Source organism: Eumetopias jubatus, unplaced genomic scaffold, assembly GCF_037043125.1.
Source record: "Eumetopias jubatus isolate StellerSeaLion01/CBP00866 unplaced genomic scaffold, mEumJub1_p1.0 scaffold_2, whole genome shotgun sequence".
NCBI lineage: Eukaryota > Metazoa > Chordata > Mammalia > Carnivora > Otariidae > Eumetopias > Eumetopias jubatus.
Genome location: NW_028274808.1, coordinates 81,906,352 through 81,933,632, shown reverse-complemented (window position 1 = coordinate 81,933,632; position 27,281 = coordinate 81,906,352). Strand labels below are relative to the sequence as shown.

At 36.0% G+C, this 27,281-nt stretch overlaps 1 protein-coding gene across 2 annotated transcripts in view; it reads right to left on the bottom strand.

Annotated features, from left to right (window-relative positions):
• Window positions 1-345: 345 nt before the first annotated feature.
• Window positions 346-27,281, bottom strand: part of ANAPC10 (anaphase promoting complex subunit 10) — an 85,161-nt gene continuing 58,225 nt past the window's right edge. For both annotated transcript variants that reach the window (XM_028102345.2, XM_028102346.2), the window contains exon 5: window positions 346-797. In XM_028102345.2, the coding sequence (XP_027958146.1) occupies window positions 567-797 (231 nt within the window). In that variant the 3' untranslated portion in view covers window positions 346-566. The remainder of the gene's footprint in view (window positions 798-27,281) is intronic.

Sequence of the window (27,281 nt, the reverse complement as noted above, 5' to 3'; positions counted from 1 at the left end):
ATACATTTAAAAAACTTTATGAGACACATAACTATATTCTCCAAATCAGAATAGTTCTCATAAGATACCTAATGCTAAGCCTATTTTGATACTGTTTTTTAAAAGGCCCAATTTTAAAAGAATAAGCTTCCTCTAGAAAGAAAAAAAGAGAAGAAGAATTTTGGCCTATTAAAGACAGTATCTATTGAAAAAACATAGTATTGTTCCCAAACATTCAATAAAGCATCACTCTAATGCACATTCACTATAGGAAATAATCACTTAGTAAAAAAAATTGTGTTATCTCTTAAAATTTTCAGTTCAATTGTTTTTCGTTATAATGAAAAATTTAATGATTGGCTTCAAATCTTTTTTTAATAATGTAAAATATGTGAGCTTCATTCTATGTTAAAGAAAATAAAAATTATATGACCCAAAATCTATTTATTAAAGTTACAATAAAATACTCTTCAATGCATACAAAATTGCAAAGTAACTGATGTTTTTTTCAATAAAGATTCCAGATATAATATTTACTGACAAGATAAAACAAAGATATGTTTAATGACTTTTGTCCTGTGTTAAGGTCACCTTATGGAACGATACATCATGAAATCGATAGTTGTACATCTAGGAAATTTACCAATGGAGCTCTCTTCTACTGGCGTGTATATTTTAATTTGTCTCATGTGGGTGTCTCTTCCATTTTGATGATTGGCTAGAACAGCAATCTGTATCATGAATGTGCGAGTTGGCTTCTTATGATTATCAGTTAAGGGTACGTGAATCCAGCCACTTGGTTCTACCAATTCAAGTTGCTGCCAAGAAAACAAAAGTCAGATTATGTTTTCACCCAATGAATATAACTTATTATAATGAACACACTCTAAAGTTGACTTAAAATTAACTTTTTGCTCACTGAGAGAATGACAATATGATAACAACCATTACCAGTTACTTGGCACTTTTACATCGTGGTCCATTTTTACACTTGCTAATAAGCACTCTACATGTACCATATTAGTAGACAAAATAAAAATAGGTGTATGCAGTCTTAGTGTTTATAGAAACTTGTATAACTTACAAGTTTAGAATCAGACATGTATACATGTATACAGCCAATGGAAGACCATTGTGATATAAGTAGAAAAAGAACCTAACATTATGCTTCCAGTATACTTTATTTCAAGGACCATACCTAATATACTTAAACACATTTAAAAATAAATCAGAGTCTATATAAACTACAAGAATATTAACAAAAAGAAAATCAATCATTAAACAAAATCAAACAAAGCTTTTTTTCTTGAACAACAGTAAGTGATTTATCTAGTCTGGATGATATTCTAAACCTAAAATCTAGATTTTTAATAAGAAATGCCAGATAAATTTTTTTTAATTCTTAATTTTATTTTAATCAAGAGTCCAAACTATCCTTCCTTAACAAGGGAAAGAAAATCATAAGTCAACTGCTTTGATCTCAGCCAGCAACTTCTTCCTAGACACATCGCCAAAGGCAAGGGAAGCAAGGGCAAAAATGAACTATTGGGACTTCAAGATAAAAAGTTTTTGCACAGCAAAGGAAACAGTCAACAAAACCAAAAGACAACTGAAAGAATGGGAGAAGATATTTGCAAATGACATATCAGATAAAGAGCTAGTATCCAAAATCTATAAAGAACTTATCAAACTCAACACCCAAGAAACAAATAATCCAATCAAGAAATGGGCAGAAGACATGAACAGACATTTCTGCAAAGACATCCAATGGTCAACAGACACATGAAAAAATGTTCAACATCACTCGGCATCAAGGAAAGCCAAATCAAAACCTCAATGAGATACCACCTCACACCAGTCAGAATGGCTAAAATTAACAAGTCAGGAAATGGCAGATGTTGGCAGGGATGCGGAGAAAGGGGAACCCTCCTACACTGTTGGTGGGAATGCAAGCTGGTGCAGCCCCTCTGGAAAACAGTGTGGAGGTTCCTCAAAAAGTTGAAAATAGAACTACCCTATGACCCAGCAATTGCACTACTGGGTATTTACCCCAAAGATACAAACGTAGTGATCTGAAGGGGTATATGCACCCCAGTGTTTATAGCAGCAATGTCCACAACAACCAAACTATGGAAAGAACCTAGATGTCCATCAACAGATGAATGGATAAAGAAGTATACACACACACACACACACACACACACACACACACACACACACACACAATGGAATATTATGCAGCCATCAAAAAACCCGAAATCTTGCCATTTGCAACGACGTGGATGGAACTAGAGGGTATTATGCTAAGTGAAATAAGTCAATCAGAGAAAGACAAGTATCATATGATCTCACTGATATGAGGAATTTGAGAAATAAGACAGAGGATCATAGGGGAAGGGAGGAAAAAATGAAACAAGATGAAACCAGAGAGGGAGACAAGCCATAAGAGACTCTTAATCTCAGGAAACAAACTGAGGGTTTGTAGAGTGGTGAGGGGTGCGAGGGATGGGGTGGCTGGGTGATGGACATTGGGGAGGGTATGTGCTACAGTGAGCGCTGTGAATTGTGTAAGACTGATGAATCAGAAACCTGTACCTCTGAAACAAATAATACATGATATGTTAAAAAAAAAAGATGGTAGGAAGGGAAAAATGAAGGGGGGGAAATCGGAGCAGGAGACGAACCATGAGAAACTATGGACTCTGAGAAACAAACTGAGGGTTCTAGAGAGGAGGGGAGGTGGAGAGATGGGTTAGCCCGGTGATGGGTATTAAGGAGGGCACGTGTTGCATGGACCACTGGGTGTTATACACAAACAATGAATCACGGAACACTACATCAAAAACTAATTATGTAATGTATGGTGATTAACATAACATAATAAAATGAAATTTAAAAAAAATTATAAGTCAAAACATAAACCTAGGTTCCTAAAAGTTTTTCTAAAGTTATGAAGTAGTTTTTAAAAGATAATTATTGTTTTCTAAATTATCTTAATTATCGAACACATATAAACTATATACATCACCAAAAATATAAGTTTATCTTATCAGCACAGCCAAATAGCAGTGTCAAAGAATCTAAATCTGGATTCCATGAGTTAGTTATTCTAGCAAAACAATTAAGTGAATCTTCTTCCACTGTATCTTCTTTTCCTTCCCTCTCTCCCTTTCTTCCTTTTTCTTCTTTTTCTTTCTTTCATTCTTTTTCATTTTTCTCTTCTCCCTTTTCCCTCCTTCCCTCCTTCTTCTTTCTTCATTCTTTCATTCATTCTTTTTATAGGAGAAGGGTGGGTAGACAAAAGTAGAGATGTGGACAAGATAAAAAGAGAAGGAATCCTAAAAAAGGGTAATTATTTTTAAGACTGAATGACTTCTTCTTTTAACTACAGAATGTAAGAATGAAGAAATCTTTACTCCTTGTGGTATTTTTAGTCAGTGGTTTTTTTGTTTGTTTGTTTTTTAAATAAACTTCTATTAGCACTAACTTAAAATGAAAGAATTAGAGACCAGATATATCTGGTTTCCATCACTAACCTTTTATTCAACCAGGTAACAAATAGTTATTGAGTACTTAAAATGTTCAAGGTATTTCTCTAAGTATATTTAAGCATACAAAACATGAATAAGGCCTTCTTACTAACCTTAAAACAAGCTCAGAGGCAAACAACCTTCATTTGTTTCATTCAGTTTCCTCAAGTATAAAATAAAGGGATTGGACAAGTTATCATCCAGTGTCCCTTCCAGCTCTGACATTTAATGATTCTAAATAAAAGAAAGATAGGGTAAGCAGAATAATGGAATCCCAAAGATGTCCATGTCCTTTCCCAAAACCTGCGGTTATTTTAACTTACATGGCAAACAGGGCTTTGCAGGTGTGATTAAGTTAAAGATCCTGAGATGAGAAGATTATCCTGGATTTCCTAGGTGGACATAATGTAATCACAAGGCCCTCTTATAAGAGGAAGGCAGGAGAGACAGAGGAGATGTGATGGTGGAAGCAAAGGTTGGAGTGATGTGACCATAAGCCAAGGAAAGTAGGCAACCTCTAGAAGTTGGACAAGGCAAGGAAGGAATGGTTTCCCCCTAGAAATCCCCAGGAAAGAAGGCAGCTTGCTGACACCTTGATTTTAATTCATAAGACCCATTTTTGGACTTATGTCCTCTAGAACTGTAAGAGAACAAATTTGTGTTGTTTTAAGCTACTGCCTGTGTGGTAATTTGTTATAGCAGGTAAAGGAAACTATGACAATAGATATTTGTAGTTCAGAGAACTACAAGAGTTCAGAGAAGAAGAAAGATCTTCTGGGTGAAAGAAGAATCTATTCTCAAGTTAAATGTACTATAATGAACTTCAACAATGAACAAAAAAAAAAAAACTAAGATTCTAAATTCAACTTCTTACTAATAGAATGCTTTTGACAAATGTAACCATTATTTCTGATAGACTCAATGTTATTTTCTTAGGGTATCTTAAATGCTTTAGTGTACTGAAAATTATATCAAGATTTTGTAGCAGGAGGGAGCTGTTTGGCTAATGTTGATGTCCCGAAGGAAGAGCCCTGTGGGGCTGGCATACAGAACTCTTGAGGAGTGGGAGCCAAGTCACTTGTGGTGCTGACATTTCTGACATAGGGTTCGCTAGGCTGGTACTGTGAGTGTTAGAAAAACTGCAAAGTGGACTTGGGTATAGCTATGGGAAGGAACTGCTGCTGTGAAGAAACCCTGCTAGGATGATGGAAAGCAAACAGGACACAAACACAAGGAAGTAAGCCTCTTTTTTCTCTTCCTGCCATGCAATCTCCCTCTAGCCCACCTTTTTACCAGAGCTCAACAGATATGCAAGGGCTCCAAACATATCAAATCTTTACTGAGCAACTGTTATGTGCCAAACAACATTCTAGGGACTGAAAACAAACAAACAAAAAATACAGTAGCAAATAAGACAGATCACACCTGAAAAGAATTACAGAGGTACAAAGAGATAGGATTTAAACATGATAGTAAGACTTCGAGAAAGAAGTTATAATAAAAATACTAGTAGTGAGGAAGAAACAACAAAAATAGTCAAAAAGAATAAATCAACATGCTTATAAAATAAAAAGTAAATGCCAATAATAATTCCTCAAAAAGAATGCTAATGATAATAGCAGCAAGCTCTTACCTAGCACTACTATGTGCCAGGTAATGCTCTAAGTGCATTAAGTATATTAATTATTTAATCCTAGCAATGAGGCAGGTAATATTATTATCCTGACGTCACAAATGAGACAACCGAGACAGAAAGGTTAAGTACTTTCAGTGAAGTCACACAGCTGGTACATGGCAGAGCTGAGATTCAAACAGGCAGTGTGATTCCAGGGACTATGCTTTTAAAAAAACATAATGTGTTTTACATTATATAAAGATAATTTAGAAGTAATAATTTTATCTGAACTCCTATCTTATACAAATAAAACATGAATTAATGAAATATGGGTAGGAGAGAATTCCCCACTAATCTCATCATAATACAATTTCCTTTATATCCTACACATAAATAAACATAGACACAGGATATAAAGGGAATTATAAAAGGAACAACAACAGAATTAAAAATAGAATTTCAATTTTGAAATCTTTAGAGGAAAAAGGTAAATAGTATTATATATATACTAAAAAAGAGTTTTGAAAAAGGACATGGCAGGATGTTATACAGAAAGTCTAAAGTAAGTTCATAAAAGATATATGTCTGCATCAAACACCACCTTTAAAAAACTCAGGTTCTTGGGGCACCTGGCAGGCTCAGTCGGTGGAGCATGTGACTCTTGATCTCAGGAATGTGAGTTAGAGCTGCATGTTTGGTATGGAGACTACTTAACAATAACATTAAGAAAAAAAAACAGAAACAACAATAACAACAACAAAAAAAGGTTCTCTTGAGGATATTATGCCAGTGAAATGTGCCAGTCACAAAAAAACAAATACTATATGATTCCACTCGCATAAGGTACCCAGCTAGTGTAGTCAAATTCAGAGACAGAAAGTAGAATGATGGTTGCCAGGGGCTGCAGGGAGAGGGAAATGGGGAGTTAGTGTTTAATGGATACGGAGTTTCAGTTTGGGAAGATAAAAAAAAAAGTTGTGGAGGTGGATGGTGGTGATGGTTGCACAACAATGCACTCAATGCTACAGAACTGTACTTATGAATGATTAAAATGATAAATTTTACATTATGTATATTTTAACCACACAAAAACTCCACTTCTCTGTTTAACTAAAAAAAACCCCAAATCATGCAGTGATATTAAAAGCCTAAAACACTGTTGACAGAAGTGTAAAATGGTGTCACCACCTTGGAAAATCATCTCACAGTTCCTCAAGTGATTAAACATAGTTACCATATAACCCAGCAATTCTACCCTCAGATGTATATCCCAAAGAAATAAAAAACATGTTCACCCAAAAACATGTACACAGATGTTTATAACAGCATGATTCATAATAGTCAAAAGATGCAAACAACCTAAATGTCCTGCAGTTGATGAATGGATAAACAAAACAGGGTATACCCATACAATGGAATAATATTTGGCAATAAAAAGAAATGAAGCACTGATATATGCATAACACAGATGAACCTTGAAAATAAGTGAAACAAGCTAGTCACAAAGGACTGCATTCTATATGATTCCATTTATATCTCAATAATTAAATAGATACAAGTTAAATATATACTGCATCGGGCTCCCTGCTCTGCGGGGAGCCTGCTTCTCCCTCTGTCTCTAATGAATAAATAAAATCTTTAAAAATATATATATATATATATATAAAACATCTCACAGTGTTGGTGGGAATGGAAGCTGGTACAGCCACTCTGGAAAACAGTATGGAGTTTCCACAAGAAGTTAAAAATAGAGCTATGCTACAACCCAGCAATTGCACTACTGGGTATTTACCCCAAAGACACAGATGTACTGAAAAGAAGGGGCACCTGCACCCCAGTGTTCATAGCAGCAATGTCCACAATAGCCAAACTGTGGAAGGAACTGAGATGCCCTTCAACAGATGAATGGATAAAGAAGATGAGGCTCATATATACAATGAAGTATTTCTCAGCCATCAGAAAGGATGAATACCTACCATTTACATTGACGTGGATGGAATTGGAGGGTATTGTGTTAAGTGAAATAAGTCAATCAGAGAAAGACAATTATCATGTGGTTTCACTCATATGTGGAACATAAGGAATAGTGTGGAGGACCACAGGGGAAGGGAGGGAAAACTGAATGGGAAGAAATCAGAGAGGGAGACAAACCATGAGAAACTCTTAACTCTGGGAAACAAACCGAGGGTTGCGGAAGGGGAGGTTGGTGGAGCGATGGGGTAACTGGGTGATGGGCATTAAGAAGGGCATGTGAGGTGATGAGCACTGGGTGTTAGACACAACTGATGAATCACTGAACACTACATCTGAAACTAATGATGTACTATATGTTGGCTAGTTGAATTTAAATTAAAAAAAATCTATCATGTTGGTAAAGATTAAAATAATTAAGAACACCAATTACTGGTGAGGGTAAGGGAAATGTACTTTCATGGACTTATATGGAAATTAAATAGGTATAACCTTTCAGAAGAGAAATCTGGTAACACCTATCAAAATTTTAAATATAATTATCCTTTAACAGAGTAACTTCACTTCTGGAACTACAGGGAAATGCTTAATGGCACAAGGATATGTAATAATATTCGTAATTGCAAATAGGTTAAATGGCTACCAATAGAAGGGTGTTTGTGGTAGCCAGCCCCCAAGATGAGCCCAGTGATTTATGCTCTTAAGTAGTTTCTTCCTACAGTGGGTTAGGGTTGGCTTTTGCAACCAAGAGTATGTCAAAAGTGACAATGAGACTTTGCAGATAGGTCATAAAAGGCATTGCAGCTTCTGCCTTGGTCTGTTGTGCCATTCCTTCTGGGAGAAACCAGCTACCATGACATGAAGACACTCAAGAAGCCCCAGGAGAGATCCCTATGGAGACAAACCTAGACCCAACCTGCCAGCCACATGAGTGAACCACCTTAGAAGTGGAACGATTCTCCAGTCTCAGTCAGCCTAGCTGACATAGGACTGTAACTGCATGAGAGACTATAAGAGAGAAATGGCTCTTTCCAAATTCCTGAATGGAAATCATGAGAGATAATAAATGATTACTGTTGTTTAATACCAGTAAGTTTTAGATTATTTGTTATACAGCAATAGTAAAACACAAAGTAGTTAAATAGATAATGGTCCATATCCTGGAATACCTTACAGCAAGTAAAAATGCTGTATCTCTCACTATATACTTGCAGTTATTTGCAGCTATCTCTGGTTAATTTTAAAAAGCAAAATACTGAATAACTTTTATATGATCTTATATACATTTTTATAGATTATTTTTGTGTGGACAGAGAAAAGTCTAAGGATATTCATCAAAATACAAATTGATAATATCTATAATGAGAATATGGATTCATTTTCCTTTTATTCTAACTTTACTACCTATGTTTTTCTTAATAAACAAGTATCTTATTTAAAAAGCTATTTTTAATTTGATGGTGGCTGGGGGAGGTAAAAGTTTCAGAACGTTTCAGTATCTGAGTTTAGTATCTCATTGAGAGTACTCCTTTCCTCCACTAATAGATTCATCCTTTTTGGTGATTTCTACATCCATAGAGACAATCCTTTTAGAACAATCTGTATTCTGCTCCCCTCAATTTCTTCACTTCCAACGATTTTGACTTCTGCCTTAGTTATACCTCCACAGTCATATTCTGTACTTGATCGTGAGCAATGGCTACAATATAGCTGAAATGTTGACTTAAAATATCCCCAGCTCCATGCTAAGTTACTGGCTTTCTCTAGTGATCCCCATGGCAATAGTATTACCCCCAGCAAAATAGCTACACTACTGATTCCATCTACTTTCTTTTTTTTTTTAAGATTTTATTTATTTATTCATAAGAGACAGATAGAGAGAGGCAGAGGGAGAAGCAGGCTTCCCGCAGAGCAGGGAGCCCGATGAGGGACTTGATCCCAGGACCCTACTTTCTTACTGTTCATTAATCCATTCACTCTTAGTTCCCACTTTATCTCAATAACATCCAATAGTTCATCATGATAATCAATCTTTTTACACACTTAATGTCCCTTTCTCACTGTTTTTCTTTTCTTTTCTTTTCTTTTTTTTTTAAGGAAAAGAACAATCCTGGTTAAATCCAACTCTCTGCTTATTCTATACCTATTGAAGAAAAATAATCAACCATGCTAACTGGTTCTCACTTTAAATTCAAGACGACAAGTGTCTATTCAAGTGTATATTTAGCACAATGCAAAATTCCTACTATATCCCTTTAGAAAATTTGCTTTCACTGTCTCTGGGACAGCTATTTCCAGGCTTCTCCTCAAATCCTAACACTTCCTCTAATCTTCTTTCTCTGAGCTAATATCTTATTTCATTAAGAAAACAGACAATCAGAAAAAAAATACCATCTTCCCATCAGCTGTTATACAGTAAAATAACTGCGCCTGACCTTTCTGAGGCCAGCTCTTCCATTTGTCAACAGATCCCTTTGCAAAGACTTTCCCAACCAAAGACTCTGCTCCCTAATAAACATTCTCTCTCCAAATCATTTTCTCTTCTCCACTGGATCACTGTCATCAGCATCTGAACATGCCACAATATTTGTCATTTTAAAAATTAAAAATAAGTCAGAATGGCTAAAATTAACAAGTCAGGAAATGGCAGATGTTGGGAGAGGATGTGGAGAAAGGGGAACCCTCCTACACTGTTGGTGGGAATGCAAGCTGGTGCAGCCCCTCTGGAAAACAGTATGGAGGTTCCTCAAACAGTTGAAAATAGAGCTACCCTATGACCCAGCAATTGCACTACTGGGTATTTACCCCAAAGATACAAATGTAGTGATCCGAAGGGGTACGTGCACTCGATGTTTATAGCAGCAATGTCCACAATAGCCAAACTGTGGAAAGAGCCAAGATGTCCATCAACAGATGAATGGATAAAGAAGATGTGGTATATATACACAATGGAATATTATGCAGCCATCAAAAGGAATGAAATCTTGCCATTTGCAACAACGTGGATGGAACTGGAGGGTATAATGCTGAGTGAAATAAGTCAATCAGAGAAAGACAAGTATCATATGACCTCACTGATGTGAGGAATTCTTAATCTCAGGAAACAAACTGAGGGTTGCTGGAGTGGTGGGGGGTGGGAGGGATGGGGTGGCTGGGTGATAGACAGTGGGTAGGGGATGTGCTATGGTGAGCGCTGTGAATTGTGCAAGACTGTTGAATCACAGACCTGTACCTCTGAAACAAATAGTACATTATATGTTAAAAAAAAAAGAAGATAGTAGGGAGGGAAAAATGAAGGGGGGGGATCAGAGGGGGAGACGAACCATGGGAGACGATGGACTCTGAAAAACAAACTGAGGGTTCTAGAGGGAAGGGGGTGGGGGATGGGTTAGCCTGGTGATGGGTATTAAAGAGGGCACGTTCTGCGTGGAGCACTGGGTATTATGCACAAACAATGAATCATGGAACACTACATCAAGAACTAATGATGTAATGTATGGTGATTAACATAACATAAAATAAAATAAAATAAAATAAAATAAAAATAAAAAATAAAACCCTTTCTTAATTCTGTGTCCTCCTCCACTTACCCCCCAATTCTCTATTCCCTTTTACTGCAAAACTCCTTAAAAAGGTTTATTTTTTTACCTGCTAGTTATTTTCCCACTCCAACCTGAATTTTGTCCCCACCACTGAAACCAATCTTTGACCAATCTGGTCAAATTCACCAGGGACCCCCAACTTGCCAAATCAATTCCCTCTCAGAACAGTTCTTTGATACAGTTTATTACTGAATTCTGGGTTTTATCTAATGATTTTACCTTATGATCCCGACCACAATATCTACTTATATTTAAGGTTTTAAGGCTTTTAAAACTTTAAGTTATATTATAGTTTAAACACAGTTTTGTACACAAAATACATAACATGGTTTACTAAAGACAGTTAAGAGAATGTTCTAAATTACAGAGAAAATAAGTGGTAACTTGGTAAAGATAAATTTAAAAATTAATAAAGTCAAGAGTTATTAATGCTAAGTTAAATACTTGGAAGTTATGTGCTTAAAAATACATCTACCTGAGTGAACGTGGAAGGAGATCCTTCCTAAGTCAAGCCTGTGATAAGACCACAACCCTGGCACATCTTGACTACAGCCCTTGTAAGAGCCCAGGCAGAGGATGAAGCTAGGATATGCCTAGACTCCTGACTCAGAGAAACTGTGAGATAAAAGATATGTGTGTTTTAACCTACTAAATTTGCGGTAAAATGTTACACAGAAACAGAAAACTAATACATAGGGCATCAGATAAATAATGAATATTGAAAAATTTATATAAGACTAGTGAAAATTCCATGTTAAAAAATGTCTAGGGTTTTACAAGTGTTTATAACTAACCCAAACAGATGTAACAAACTGAGACAATTCCTAATGTTAATTTGAAATAAATATTTCTTCAAGTTTCATTTTGGGGCGCCTGGGTGGCTCAGTTAGTTAAGCGTCTGACTCTTGGTTTCAGCACAGGGTCCTGGGATTGAGCCTCATGTTGGGCTCTGTGCTCATGTAGGGTCTGCTTGTCCCTCTTCCTCCCATTCTGCTCTTCCCCCTACTTGAGCACGCTCTCTCAAATAAATATTTTTTTAAAGATTTTATTTATTTATTTGACAGAGAGAGAGTGAGAGAACACAAGCAGGGGGAAAGGGAGAAGCAGATTCTTGGCCGAGCAGGGAACCCAATGCAGGGCTCAATCCCAGGACCCTGGGATCATGACCTGAGCCAAAGGCAGATGCTTCACCGACTGAGCCACCCAGGTGCCCCACAAATACACAAATATTTTTAAAAACCACATTTCATTTCATTATTTGACCGTGATCTTATTTAGTTAATTTAGTTTCTTCTTCAATATGTTTTAGAGGCAACCTACATAGTAGATATTCCACCTAGTGGCAGGAAGAGCCATGTAATGGACCACAGCATCAGCACTACTGCCAGCCCAAAGCCTACCAAGTTACTTCTGAACAGGAGCCACCATCTTTCCTTAATATTCCTTCCTTGGTATCAGCTGCTATGATGCAAAGCCTTCAATGGTAAAAACTGTATGTAAATACAATCCATTAGAGTTTCTCTATGAAGGTATCGCTCAGCCTGGCTCTGGGATCTTCTGCTTCCGATCACCAGCCTAAGTAATGACCTCTACTCTGGCTATGATTTATTTAAGAGCAGATGTACCCCGCCAAGGATACACTGCTTAACTCCACCATAAACAAAGCTTGCATTAAAAAAAAAAGTCATTCATCAATAAAAATCATGTGAAATATTAAATACAAAGTTGTTTATATATCCTTTGTGATTGCTAATCACATATCCCTGGAAAACTAATGAAATAAGGAATAACTACTTGATAGCTGTTTCAAGAAAGTTGTCCTCTATTCTCTATCTTTTCCTCCTTCATTAACCATAGCTGTGACTTGATAAAATTCTATAGAATCTCAACGAGAACTGTCAACACACAAAGCAGCAGATTCTGGAATTTTAACCATCCTTTCACTTACGAAGGAATAGACCCAGTTAACAGCAATGATGACCTACTTGTAGAGGAAAAAAAAGTCTAATATGATCCAAAAGAAACTTCAGAAGTTCCAAATGTGCTAAAGGTAAGAATACCACAAAAGCAGCTTAATAAGAAAGAATCTGACTCTCGAAAAGCTCAGTATGGAAAGCAAGCTCTTTTGCCCTAGTGAAGAAGGCAACTACGTAAGAAGGTGACTTTGAGGTCAAAACCAGTCACCTTGCTAAAGACTGTCAAGACATTCATTTTGGATAGTAAGTCAGAAGAAGTTTCTACACAGACAAATTTACTCCAGAATGAGTTCCTAGAGTTAAGATTAAATAGCTTAACTGGTCTTAAAGTGCCCTGTTTAAAAAAAAAAAAAAAAAAAAAAAGAGGCTTAACAAAAATAAAAGAACTAGTAGAGTGTTCCACTAAACTACATGAACAATTCTGAATAAATTTGAAAGTAATGTCATTTAAAAATAATAATTTCATCAAAAGCCCAAAATGGTATAAAGAAATGCTAAGAAGAAACTGCAGAAAATTTTTGGACAACAACGAAACTTGAGAAGCCGAGTTAACCAGACTTAACTGTTTGAACTCATAAGAAGTTTGAAACTTCTTATCCTTTCTATATAATTTGATGCAAGATGCAACCTCTTTGTTGAAATGTTCTCATGGCCTCTGCGATTTCACCTTCTTCAGATATTCCTATTACCTTTCTCTCTCTCTCTCTCTTTTTTTTTTTTTCTGGAGATTCCTTGTCTGTTCCTTAACTGTTATATTTCTCAGAGTTCTGTCCTAAAGCTAGTCTCACAACAGACTTTAATCTACACAACTGTCCTCTATAATCATATCCAGACCCATGACTCCAGATACTTCAAGTGGCTATATGCTGAAGACTCAAAATTTTATATCTCCTTTTTAAGAGGCAATTTCTGAAGGGATCAGCAAAGGACCTATGGAAGGCAAGGCAAGACAGAAAGATTCCACCATAGAAGCCACATGAGAAAGGTCTGGACTTTAAAAAGTGTCTCTTTTAAAACAGAAGAGAATGGTAGTTTGTAGTAGATAGGTAAAATACAATCATTATTTTAGAGTTATCAGAGAGCTGCTGAAGCAAAGAGGACTAGAGGAGGCCAGGATCCTGGGGAGGAAAGAACCTCTCTGAGGTTCCTGGTCTTTCTGCACCCATGTCAACCATGGCAGGGGGGACGGGGCATTTATAGATTCTGGGATGAGGCAAGATGCTGAGAACTGTGGTTTTGCCCAGACAGAGAGCTGCTTCTTAAAGCCAGAGAAACATGCAGAGCCATTACTGAGTTTCAAGCACACATCTTATTTTTCCCCTTAAAACATTTGCCACATTGTGAAACTGCCTGAAATGGGAGGCTGATGGAATAAGCAAGGGGTCACTGAGAGCAGAGTTTCTGGTAATCTCTCAGAGTTGATATTAGAGTCTAGGATGTGCCAAGGAGAAGGAACCCAGTGAATACATCAGGCCCCTAGATGAAAGCCTTGAGCAACCTTGAGTAGCTATGATGTAGGAGTATTAAAGAACAGAGGTAGACAGAACCTTACCCAAATTGGAACAAAGCCTCAACTCCACTTGGAGACTGAGAGGAGTAAAGCTACTCAATCTATCTGTCTAGCCCAGGAAAAAGCAAAACTCTTTCTAGAGAGAGAAAATATCAAGAGCAGCACCACTCAGCAGAAAAATCGTGTGGGCCACAAATGTGACCCACATACATAATTTAAAATTTTCTAATAACTACATTTTTAAAAAGCAAAAGGAAACAGGTCAAATTAATTTTATATTTAGTATATACAAAATAACACTTCAACTTGTGATCAATATAAACAATTGTTAATGAGATACTTTATACTCTTTTTTGCTGTACCAAAAAGTCCAACATTAAGATTAGTCACATTGCAAATGCTTAAAATTAAAAGCCACATGCAGCTAATGGATACTGAATGAACAGCACAGATCCGGAGCTGCAAAAACAACTTTATTTCCCCCCCAATGTCTAGCAATCAATAAAAAATTACTACTCTTAACATGGCTAAGAAATAAGAGGCCAAGAGGAAGAAAATAAATGAAAAGACAAAGAATTTCATCTGAGAATTGGAATGTATTTTTAAATGGAAATTGCAGAGCTGAAAATAAAGTATCTGCAATTAAGAATTCATCAAACTGATTTAACAAGTTATATATATGAAAAGACAAAATGAACATATTCTTCAAAAAAATTATCAAAGCTAAAATAGAAAATATGAACAGAACTATGTCTATTAAGGAAATTGCCTCATAATTTAAAATCTATCATAAAACACCAGTTCCAGAATTTTGCCAGTCAATTCTTCCAAATATTCAAAGAAATTATATCAATTTTGCAAAAATGCTTAGAGAAAAGAAAAAGGAGGAACACTTTTAACTGTTTTCATGAAGGCACCATAACTTTATTTCCAAAACTTGGTAAGGACATAAGAAAGAAAAATTACAGACCCATCTTTCTCATGACAACAAATAAAAAAATCTAGAACAAAATATTAGTAATAAATCATATCAAGAAATATAGAAAAAGGATAATGTATCACAGCCAAATGGGGTTTACTCCAGGTATACAAGGCTAGATTGTCATTTGAAAATTAATGTAATTGACTTCATTAATAGAAGGGAGAAAAATCATATAATCATCTTGTTAAATGCAAAAAAAGCATTTGAAAAATTCAATACCCATTTATAATTTTAAAACTCTTAGCAAATCAGAACAGAATGCAATTTCCTTAATATGAAAAATAGCATCTTTCAAATAACCTACAACATTCATATACAATGGTGAAATCTTGAAAACTTTTCCAATGAGATTATAAACAAAACAAGATCATCACCACTTCTATTTAACACTGTACTGGAGGTGTCAAGCAGAGAAATCCTGCAAGGAAAATGGAAGAAATGAAGGAGAGAGGTGAAGGAGGGAGGAGATAGGATGAAAAAGGATGGTAAGGGAAGAAAAAAATAATATTATTTGTAAATTATATGACTGCCTATCTAGAAATCCAAAAGGATCTATGAACGATTAGGATTAATAAGAAAATTTAACAAGATCACTGCCTACAAGGTCAATATAAACTTATAACTAAAAGAGCATGGAATTAGTGCAAAGACAGAGTCATAGACCAATGAAACAGCTAAGAGACTTCAGAAACAGACTGACACATTTACAGTCATTTGATTACTGTCAGGGATGACACTCTGGTGCAGTAAAGATGGTCTCTTCAAATAATGCTGCTGGATAATTTGGGCTTCCATTTGAGGGAGGAAAAACCCATAATAATCTTGAGGCTTACATTTCTCACCATAAACAAAAATAAGCTCCAGATGGATTTTGATCTAAATGTCAAAGGTAAAATGTCAGAAGCTTCCAGAAGAAAATAAAACATGTAACTTTAAAGTAGATAAAATTTTCTTAAACAGGACACAAAACGCACTAATCAATAAATATTAAATCTAAAAAAAAATAAAAAAAGGGGGGGCGCCTGGGTGGCTCAGTCGTTAAAGCAGCTGCCTTTGGCTCAGGTCATGATCCCAGGGTCCTGGGATCAAGCCCCACATCGGGCTCCATGCTCAGCGGGAAACCTGCTTCTCCCTCTCCCACTCCCCCTGCTTGTATTCCCTCTCTCGCTGTGTCTCTCTCTGTCAAATAAATAAATTAAAAAAAAAATCTAAAAAAAAATTTTAAATGAATAAATAAATAAATATTGATCAGCTCTCTTAAAATTAGGAACTTTTGTTCATTAAAAGACACAATTAAGAAAGTGTAAAAAACAAGCCACAGACTGGGAAATATTATGCCTATACCCAGCAAGGGACACCTATCTTGAAAAAAAAAAAAAAAAAAAATATATATATATATATATATATATTTAAAAGAACCACTACAAATCGAAGAGGTATATACCCAACAGAAATGCATACAGATATTCAACAGTGTACACTCAAATGCTCACAGGACACTAATTATAATAGCCAGACTATCCAAATACAGACCGACAGTCAACTGGATAAACTGGAATGAAGTCACAAAATGCAGTATTCTTCAGCCAATGAGAATAAGCAATCTATAATTACCCAACTATACAGATGACTCTCACAAAAATGTTGGATAAAAGAAAACAGACACAAAAAAAGTATAGGCACAGGGTGACCGGGGCTGGCTTGTCCTGAAGTGTGTGCCACTCTTGATCTCATGGTCATGAGTTCAAGCCCCACGTTTGGGTGTAGAGCTTACATTAAAAAAAAAAAAAAAAAGTATAGACACAATATGATTCCATCTTTATAAAGTAAAACATCACAAAATAAAAACAAAAAAAGATTTTAAAAACCCAGATGAAAGTAATCTATACTGTTAGAAGTCAGAATAATGATTAGCCTTGAGGGAGCACAAGGAAACATAAAGAAGATTTTTATTTGGTTTCTGGTTATGTAGGTGTGCTCAGTTTGTGTAAATTCAGTGAGCTTTTCACTTATGATATATGGGCTTTACTGTTTCAATATAAAAAGTTAAAAAAAAAAAGACCCAGACCTTTCTGCTCTGTCATGTTCTGTGTGTCCATGATGTCTGCAGCAGCTGCAGGCATCATGTTCTCACACAACAATGTCCAAAAAGGCTTTCTCCTCTTTTAATTATGAAGGAAAATATTTTCCAGAAGCTATCAGATTTCCCATTGGCCATGTCTGGATCACATGTCTAAGCACTAACTGAAAGGAAAGTGGAAATGGAGAATCAGGCATTTTCTATTTTTATGGTGGAAAGTGGTCTCCGTTGGCAGGGAAGAAAGATGGAGGAATGCTGCATAGGTAATCAACACTATCTGCTACCCAGGATTATTACTAATGGCCTCTTAACTAGTCTTGCCAGAGTCACTTGTCTTCCTCCAGTCTAAGCTTGGATTATCAGCAGAGTCATGTGATAAAAATGTAAAGCTGAAAAACCTTTCATTAGCTTCTTACTTCAGTAAGAATAAATCCACAATCCTTAACACAGTTGATAAGGCCCTGTGTGATCCGGTCTCTGCTTACCTCTTCAGCCTTAGCCTGAATGGTCTCTCATCTATATTTTAGCCATATAACCTGCAGTAATGCAAAAACAAATTTACAGTGTATAGGAAACTGGCTCTGAAAATATTCCAAAGATAGAGAGCTGACAGATATTAATTGTATGTCATTTAAAATGGGTCAACTATCATGGATATATACCATCATGGATATCTATGGTTATACATATGGGAGCAAAAATTTTTAAAAAATTTTAACGATCTGCTTGGAAGATGAGAAAACAAAAGAGACAGAAAATCAGTGGCACAATGCAGGAGATATCATAGGTAATAAACGTGAACTCAGAAAGAACAGAGAAAACAGAGAGGAAAAATATGAAAGAACCTAAGAGCGCCTCCCAGAACTAAAGGACAGGTGCCTCCTCACTGATGGGATCCACTGAGCACCCAGCACAATGAAGGAAACACACACACACACACACACACACACACACACACACACACACACACACAAGCATGGCATAGCAGCATGAAATTTCTGAACATCAAGGGTAGGGAGATTATAAAAGTTTCTACAGAGAAGAACTGATTACATGCAAAGCATCAGGAATCAAAAGTGGTGTTACATTTCTCAACTTCTACACTGAAAACTATGAGGCAATGGAGAATGTGGTTAAAATTCTGATGAAAAATTATTTTCAAACTAGAATTCCATACCCAGCCAAATCATCCCTCGAGGGTGAGATTAAAACAAGCTTTTCAGTCATGCAAGGTTTCAACAATTTTACCTCCCATGTGGAGGATACATTCCACCAAAAAAGGAAGTAAATCAAAAAGATGAAGACCTGGGATCCAAGAAACAAGGGATCTACCAAAAGAGAAGGGGAAGGAAATTCCCAGGATGATGTTAAAAGGACGCCTTAAGAAGATAGCTGTCAGACTGGGTCCTCTGAGAAAGAGACACCAAGGCATGCATAGAAGTTAGAAATTAGAAATGCCAGAAATGTATTAGGGGAAATATTTGTGAAACAACATAGGGAGGGAGCCCGGGAGGCTAGAAGAGCAGTCAGTGATGCAGGTCTGACCCCAGGGGAAGGAGACAGGCAGGGAAGGATGGTTGGAAGGTTGGGTGGACACGTGTTAGACGGCAGGGCAGTTCTAGGGAAAGTTCAGCGAGGCCATCGGGGATTCCTTGAGCCAAGGCTGCCTGTCAGAGGACTCCAGAGTCCTCAGGAATGAGCTGCTTTAGTACCCCTGCTGTCTTGGTCACTGGCTCGGGGCAGCCTGTGGGAGGCATGGCCTCAGCACAAAGCAAACATGCTGATGGATTTCAGAGAGCAGCAGCTGGGGCCATCAGTCAGTTACTCCCCACAGTCAGAGATCTGAGAGGAACATTCTCATGGCCACCTGTGGTGGCTTTGTAATGTGCCACCGTGGCTAGCCTAAACTACATTTCCCAAGATTCTCTTCCTCACACGTTTCTGGTACATGAGACACAAGGAATATTTTCATACACGATTTGAAGGGCTGAAGTGAAGCAGCAGCCATTTTGTTTTTTACACCCAAACTGAGGTAGGTGCTCTTGTAGATCACACATGGTGCCACTATTTGCTGGCTCCCCTTGCAGTCATGGGCCAGCAGCCAGGCATGCAACTGCTCCACCTTCCTCCTACAATTCTCTGATTTCTGGCACCAATGCGTTTACTCCATGACGAAGGGCAGCTTCTTTTCTGCAGAACGCTCACATCACAAGGTTGGAGGCAGTAAGAACTAACGAGGATTCCACTTCATCTAGTTTGCGCTCATGGGTTCCAGCTTATCTTTGCTCTCCACCACTTTACATTTGTGTTCACTTTTGACTTCCTACTCTGTGAATTTCAAGCTCCAGCATCAGACATGAAAGCAACAGCCTTAAAATTTAACCACCTCCTACTTGGTAAGGCAAAATCCCTATATCAAACCCCCTATTACATACCACCACCCATCCTCCCCACACATTTATATACATATATACACATACACATACACGCGTGCACACACACACGCACACACACACACACACACACACACACACACACCCTAGTGCTCTGCTTCTCTAACTGAACTTCCACTGACACACTGACAACACTGGCTGAGCTGGAGGCCCAGGAGGGAGGTCTTCAAGAAAAACATGTAGAACTGACAGAGTACATATGACCTTTCAAAAGGTATTTTATAGGTCTGTAAGAGAATTTTGGGATGTACTGATATCTGATAACATTTTAAACATTAAGAAAAAAATGAGGCAACTATTAATTCCAGAAAAATAAAATTAAACCTGAAAAGGAAATTTAAGAACAGGACACGACATGAATCACATATGAACAACACTCATGTGGTCATAATGAAAATGTGCATAATTTCAGCAAATACCATGAAAAGTCGTACTAGGAAGATGAAAAGAAGGGGAGTCTATGAGAATAAATGGGATTAAAAAAAAGAGAGAATAAATGGGATTATACGACTAAATCCCAATGTTTCATAGTTAAGATATTATTAGATCATGTCTTTAAATACAGATAGGTATCCACACATTTAGAGTTGTACATCTCTATTATAGAAATCTGTGTACATATATTATTTAGAAATATGAAAGCAAATACAAGAAAAAAGGCTAAAGTAACTAAGAGGATTGCTCCTACGGAGTGGGACAGGAGTGTGGGATAGGGAGATAGGTGCTGTTGCTATAAATGCTATTGCAGTCCTTGCAGACTTTAACCTAGGTATATGGTTCACTGTAGTAAAAATACACTTAGGCTTAAAAATTAAACTTAAAAAGGAAGCTTAAAAAATTCAAAGTTAGCATAACTGAAAATTAAAGACTAAGATTCATCAAGTTGGCAAAAACAAAAAAAGAGAGGGCAAAATCTGACAATACCAAGTCTAAGCCACTCAGGGTTCAAAAACAGGTACTAATTGCTTAGGGATACATACACAGGTGGTAAAACTTTACAGAAAACTAAGAAATTACCATAAAAAGGTGGGATAGTTGTTACCTCTAAAGAGTAGAGAAAGGACTGTGATAGGGAAGGGAAGAGGATACACTCCCAGCTTCTGGGATGTTCATAAAGGTCTATTTCTTACATTAAATAGGCTATATACACATATAAATTGTATAAGTGTTTTATAAACGCTGGGGATGAGGTAGCACTAAGCACACAACTGAAACTCCAGCACACATGTGTGGAACCTCTCATACTGCATATAAAGTTTAGCTTTTTTCTTAGTCCTTGATATTCCAAGTGAATTATAATGTTATTAAGTGAGCTTTAAAAATATTTGAATGTATATTTCATTTACACAGTAAATTAATTTATCTTTTATCCCAGAATAAAAATGCAACAGAATTTGTATGTACAGCAGATCTGAGAAAACCTTATGCAAATATATATAAATTTGGACTTTTCACATGCATGAGTAATTTTTAAGTAAATTAAAAAGTACACTGTCATTCTATCACCATAAATCTTAATAGTAAACAAACACTCGAAACAAGGAAAGGTTAGAGATAGCCTTCACACACACGTCAGTAACGTATCTAAGGAAACTGGCAGTCTAATGGCCTACCACTGGGTCATAAAACACTGAAAAACAATGGGAGAATCAGAAATTTAAGATTCCAAAGAATCACTATAAAATACTTCTATATCAATCATTTAACCAAGTAAATAATTGCTTATGTACAAAATCCAGTTGAAGAAGAAAGATACATGGAGTTGCAATTACTCTTTAAAAAGAACATTCAATATAGCAATGACTCCTTTAAAAGGTCTTCCCACAATCAAGCTGCCTTCAAAAGGGACTGTTAAAAAGCTAACTAGGGCAAGACCTGTAAGAAGCAGGTGACAAACTCAACAGCTCCATTTGATTAAGAGACATCTAAAATTGTTACTATCAGGATATCACAATTCTATGACAGCAATGGATAAAAAGCAGAACTCTAACTGCTCTATATAATCCTAACTGTACTTTAAGGAGATGTGGAGCTCTGAAACAACTGGAAAGAAGGTAATGGGAAGTATTTAGGAGTGGATGAAAGAGACACTCAGTAATTAGGGCTGAGTCCAAGTTTTCTGGCTTTATGATTTTTCTTTTTCTAGACGATAATACTAGTTAACAACAACTAACATGTTGGGAGCACTTACTCCTTGCCAGGCATTAAAAGTTTTACATGTACTGATTTATTTTAGCCTTGCAACAGCCCAATTTTCATCTTCATTTTATACACAAGAAATCTGAGGCACAGAGAAAGTTAACTTTTCAAGGTTCGCAGTGAAGTGGCAGAGCAGGAAGTCAAACCCCAGCAGATGATTCCAAAGCCCATTCTCTTGAATCTTTATCCACTCAAAGGCATAAATGTATATCCAATAGTTATGTGTAGTTAAACCCCATTTCAAAAGATTATATGGAAAAGCATAGTGGATGCTTTTACAGACTATAAAAACATTACTAGTTTTCAAGGCTTTGCTCCCTTTAACTACCATCATTGAGCTACTACCATGTGCCAGGCACTTAACATACATTTGTTTTAATCATCCGAACACCACATCCCGAACTTATAGCTGAGGAACCTGAAGTTCACAGAGAGGTTATATAGTTTGCTGAGGGTCACCTAGCTGGTGAAGGATGAAGCCAGGATTTAAAAGTAATTTTCCTGCCAAAACTGTGAACATCAAAGTAATAAAGCAGTCTTAAAATATGTCTGGAATGAAAATAAAACAAGAATATATTGAGATAAATACAAGTGAATAAATATTGACAATTCAAAAAGCTATACTACTATATATGCTTTAAAGAGATAAGGAACTCTGAAGGGGACTGGGAAGAAAATAAGAAAGCACCTCAACTGTGTGACAGTCCCACAATACTCACTGTTTCCTCTTAGTTATGGTACCTAGAAGTAAAGCATGACAACGGGAACAAATGAAATTCTTGTTACAGGTCGAGGCAGAGGTCAAAACCCATAACGCACCTCCAGTTATCTTAAAAATTAAAATGCAAATATCTCTAGTATTCTCAATAACAGGTTTCAAAACAGCTGAAGTCATTCGCCCATACACATACACTTTGTTTGCCAGATCTGTGATTTCCATTGGTCCCAAAATTCACATACATAACAGGTTTTGTTTATGAAAGTACCCGAAAAAACTCAAAAAACTCAACTTATATGTTTATCCAAATCTAGAACAGCTGTCTAGAATAGCTCAGGTGATATTATACAAAATGAATATTTTGGAGTAAGAAGTAATGAATTTTATTTTATATAGATTTTAAAAGTTCTGAAATAACTATAAACTTATTGCTCAGATACTCTGAGGTTTGACTTCATCTTGATGTGAATTACTATAATTTTAGAAAAATGTTAACTTGTTTCCTAAAACTGCAATCAGTGGCAACTGAGTAGAAAAAGCAAAGACATTTTTGTTCTATTCACAAGCACCAACAAACAGCTCAGTAGGGAAATGGCAGTGTGCCAGGTTGCCTTGTGAGCAATTAGGCTTCGTGGCAATCAGGAGACTCAGGAGTCTTAGGCCCTTAGAAAACTAGTATGTTAAAGACTTGGTGCTTTTACTTCCCTTTCCAGGAGGCATATGTGAGATATATCTTGTATAGATGACAATCTCTTCCATCTAGGGGACTGAAAGGTTAAGACAACTGAGACAAAGCAAATTGGGGAGAATATTTGAGAGATTAGCAAGCATCATTGTCTACTGGACCTAATGACTAAATGTACTAACTGGTCCCAGGTAGACAATAATCTCATCCCAATAATCAGAAGAAATGATAATTAAAAGATTCATGCAATTGTTATGAAATGTAAAAGAGCATTTTAATTGGTCAAGAAATTCAGAATGGAATTCAGAGGCAAACCCAAACCTGAAATTATCTCTCGATGAAAAATAGTTGATATGGGTAAAAACCCAGTATCAGCAAAGATTTGTGTATATTTACTCTTATTAGCCTCTACACGGAAAGTTTCAAAGAAAAAAACAAATGATGTTGAATGATTCAAAGAAACTGTTTGGGAGATTGTGGGCATTGACTTCCATTTAACCGAATTTAAAACTGAAGTTCCCTATTATCTGGTAAATGCTTTTTCTTTTTGATGTTTTATGAGTCCGGATGAAAGGCAGAGACTGTGAATACACTGGACCACATTTTGCAAGTTTTCTGTCTGTCTAATGTGATACCCGACCACATAGTAAGAGTAAAAATGAATGAAGTGAATATTATTAGAAACAAAAAAAATCAATCTAGGAATCCATAAATATACTTTCTAATACACTTCTTGATTAGAGTAATTTTGCAGGGGCATTTGAAAAATTTTACTAATGTTGTCAAGAAGCCACCATATTTAAGTATCTGAATTTCAAGTGGAATACAGGACAAATTTATGATATTTTTATATCCCTCTAGCCAAGATACACTTCACTTTATAAATAAAATAGATTTTAAAGGGCAAAAGTCAGTATTTAAATTAATCCTTCTTTATATCAAAAGCTCATTACTTCTCACCCTCAATACCTTATAATTTCATTTAAAGTTTTTCATTCTTTTGTTGTACATAAACATACAAGGCTTTTCTCTACTTCTTGATGTGCCAGTGACAATCATGTAATATACATCTATAACAACTTATTCTATAAACAGAAATCCTCACACATTTAAAATGTAAGGACCAACAAATGTTTCACTACACTCAGAAAACACAGAGTCTTTATTCCAAGAGGAACTTTTGGTAAAAAAATGATGTGTGAACAGCAGACACTGATGTTCACACAAGCATACTGCAGACAACCCAGCAGGCGGTTTTCTGTTTTTTTTGGATTATGCTCTAGAGGTGCTGGCACAATGGAATTTCAATACTATAATTGCTTATTTCTCTGTGTATCTTCAAAATAGCAGGTAAAGAAAAAAAATCAATTACAAAAATAACAAAACAAAATGTTTTTAATTCTTCTTTTCAAAGGATGCAATTTATAACCATTACACAAATAGAGAAGAAGCACAAAAGGGGGGGGGGGGAGAAATAAAGTAATGTTCCAAAGGTTCAGTTTACAAGGACCTCACACTAAGTTTTTTTTTTCTCTCTCTGCAACTCTTACTAGAAACAGTATTATTTGCTAAAAATGCACTAGCTGCCAAGAGCCATGGTCCATCTAAAGCAAAATGCTTAAGATGGAAATAGAGTGTTAATACAGAAAAAAGAGCAAGATTCAGTATACAAATTTCTGTAAAACCTATTTAAAAAAAGAAAAAGATGAAGTTCTGATTTTGGTATCTTTTTGACTGAAATAATTGCAGTCAGAGATAAAATACTAAAATACATAGCACTGTATTAAAACAAAAAGATGTAATCAAACTTCAAACTTTCTAATTAAACCTTTTTTCTGTAAGTTATTGGGAATTCACCACTAGTCTTGGTTCACATGCTAGAACAATGGGAAAATTTTCCGAATGGTTGAACACTAACCCTGACAAGTGTGGAGAGCCAACTACAATACATTATATGGTAGCATAACCTGCCACCCACGTTGCTGAGAGAACAGCTTTCAAACACATGCACTGAGCTGTAAAACCACAAAATCCCTTATTACACATTGTTTCTTACTCTAGGTGAAATATACCATCAATTCTTTCCATTATAAATCTTTTTTTATTACTATTTTTGAAGCCCATTTAACAACCTGACTGTCTTTTCCTTACAATGTAAAAGATGCCTTTTAAAAAAAAAATGCAACAGGAATGTTATCACTCTTCTACAGTATTACAATGAAGGCTGATATCTGCTGCACAATTTCTCATAGCTTATTCTGGGGATCTATTTACCTAAAATGAATTTTAAGCTAACATTCTTTTTATTTTTCCTTTAAAGACCAAGCCTTGATATTGGTTCACTACGTTTCTTAGAGCATTTGAAAACATCTGCTTTTAGAAAAATTGATCTATTGCTTTGGGTTTTTTTTTTTTTTAACAAAATACATGATTTTCATCATTACCAAAAAAGAGAGAGAGAAACAAATTGTTGAAATTTGTCATGGAATGAGTGTCAATTCTATGCCTCTTCCCAACATTCCTATTCCTCCCTTCCCCTACCCTGGTACAAATCTAAACCTATACCAAAAAACAAACAAACAAAAACGAAAATCCATTTTAGAGTCAAGGATATAACGGTGCCCTGACAATACTTGTCTTATATTGGTAAAACACATAAACGAAGCAAGACTGCAGGATGACAAACAACACTTCATCCTCCTAACAGCACTGTGCTTTGTCAAAGATGTGTTCTTACCTTTCAGAAAAGAGCTCACTGCAATAATAACTACCAAATCTGTACAAAAGGGCTTGATTTACAGACCAGAAAGGGTGAAAAAATTTAAAAAACTTAAGATACTACTCTTACAGAGATCCAAAGACATTACTTATAGAGATCCAAGGTGGCTAAAATCATTTCTAAAACTGTGTGTGTCTCTAACACTTTGCCTGATTTATTTCCCTCTAAAATTCTCCCTCCTATCCTTTACATTTCCCTCCCCCCAATTCCTGCTCACCATGACCCACCTCCAACCACAGTCTGCTAACTGAATCATAGCATTCCAGGACAGTTACAGGACATAACAGTTTCTTCTGGGGTTTTCATTTGCAGTGTTGTTGGCAAAGAGAATTTTATTTGTAAGTGTTCCTATTATACTGACAAGGTCAATTAGTCCTGTGAACTCTTGGTCTTTCTGCCTGATAGCCTGGTGGATTATTCAAGTGGGACCATTCATAACCCATAACTGAATGCAGCCAATTAACCTCAAAAACATAACAATACTAGTATCTAATGGGATCTTCAGTTTGTCTTAATAACATACCATAGTAATATCATTTTTCCCCAATTGGTGGAATATTATTTGATAGAAACTCTATATTTTGCCCAAATTGAATTAATTTGTAAGTTATGGTACACAATTACATAATTTCTATTTTAAGGAAGTTCACCACAAAGATGTTGAAGCTTTTAAAAAACAATAATCAGCTATTATGCCTACGGTTTATATGTATACATATAAACATTTAGTTTATACAACTAAATAAACAATATGACAATCCTTTAATATCCAGTGCTCTTATCAAGCTTTCTCCGAAAGTGCAAACAGCACTTCTGCTCTCCCAGATATTATGTGGAAATTAGTTCGTATTGTACTTCAAATATTCAAAAGTCTTTAAGTTGTCAAATATTATTTAATTTTTAAAACACAAAAGAAAAGAGAGTTTGCACTATGTGAGTGTTTACTATGTGGCAGGCAATATGAACAAGTACTTTGCAAACTTTAATTATCTCAGGAATCCAATGAAAAGGGCACTGTTATCCCTACCCTATGTATGAGGAACCTGAGGTTTCAGAGGTTTCACACAGCTACTAAGTGGCAAAAATAAGAGATGTAAAACTAGATCCATCTAGTTTGCCAAATTGTGTCTTTCAACATCACTTGGCCTAAAAACTATGAGATAATGCCCAGTCATTCCCAGTATCACCTAACTGCCAAGCTT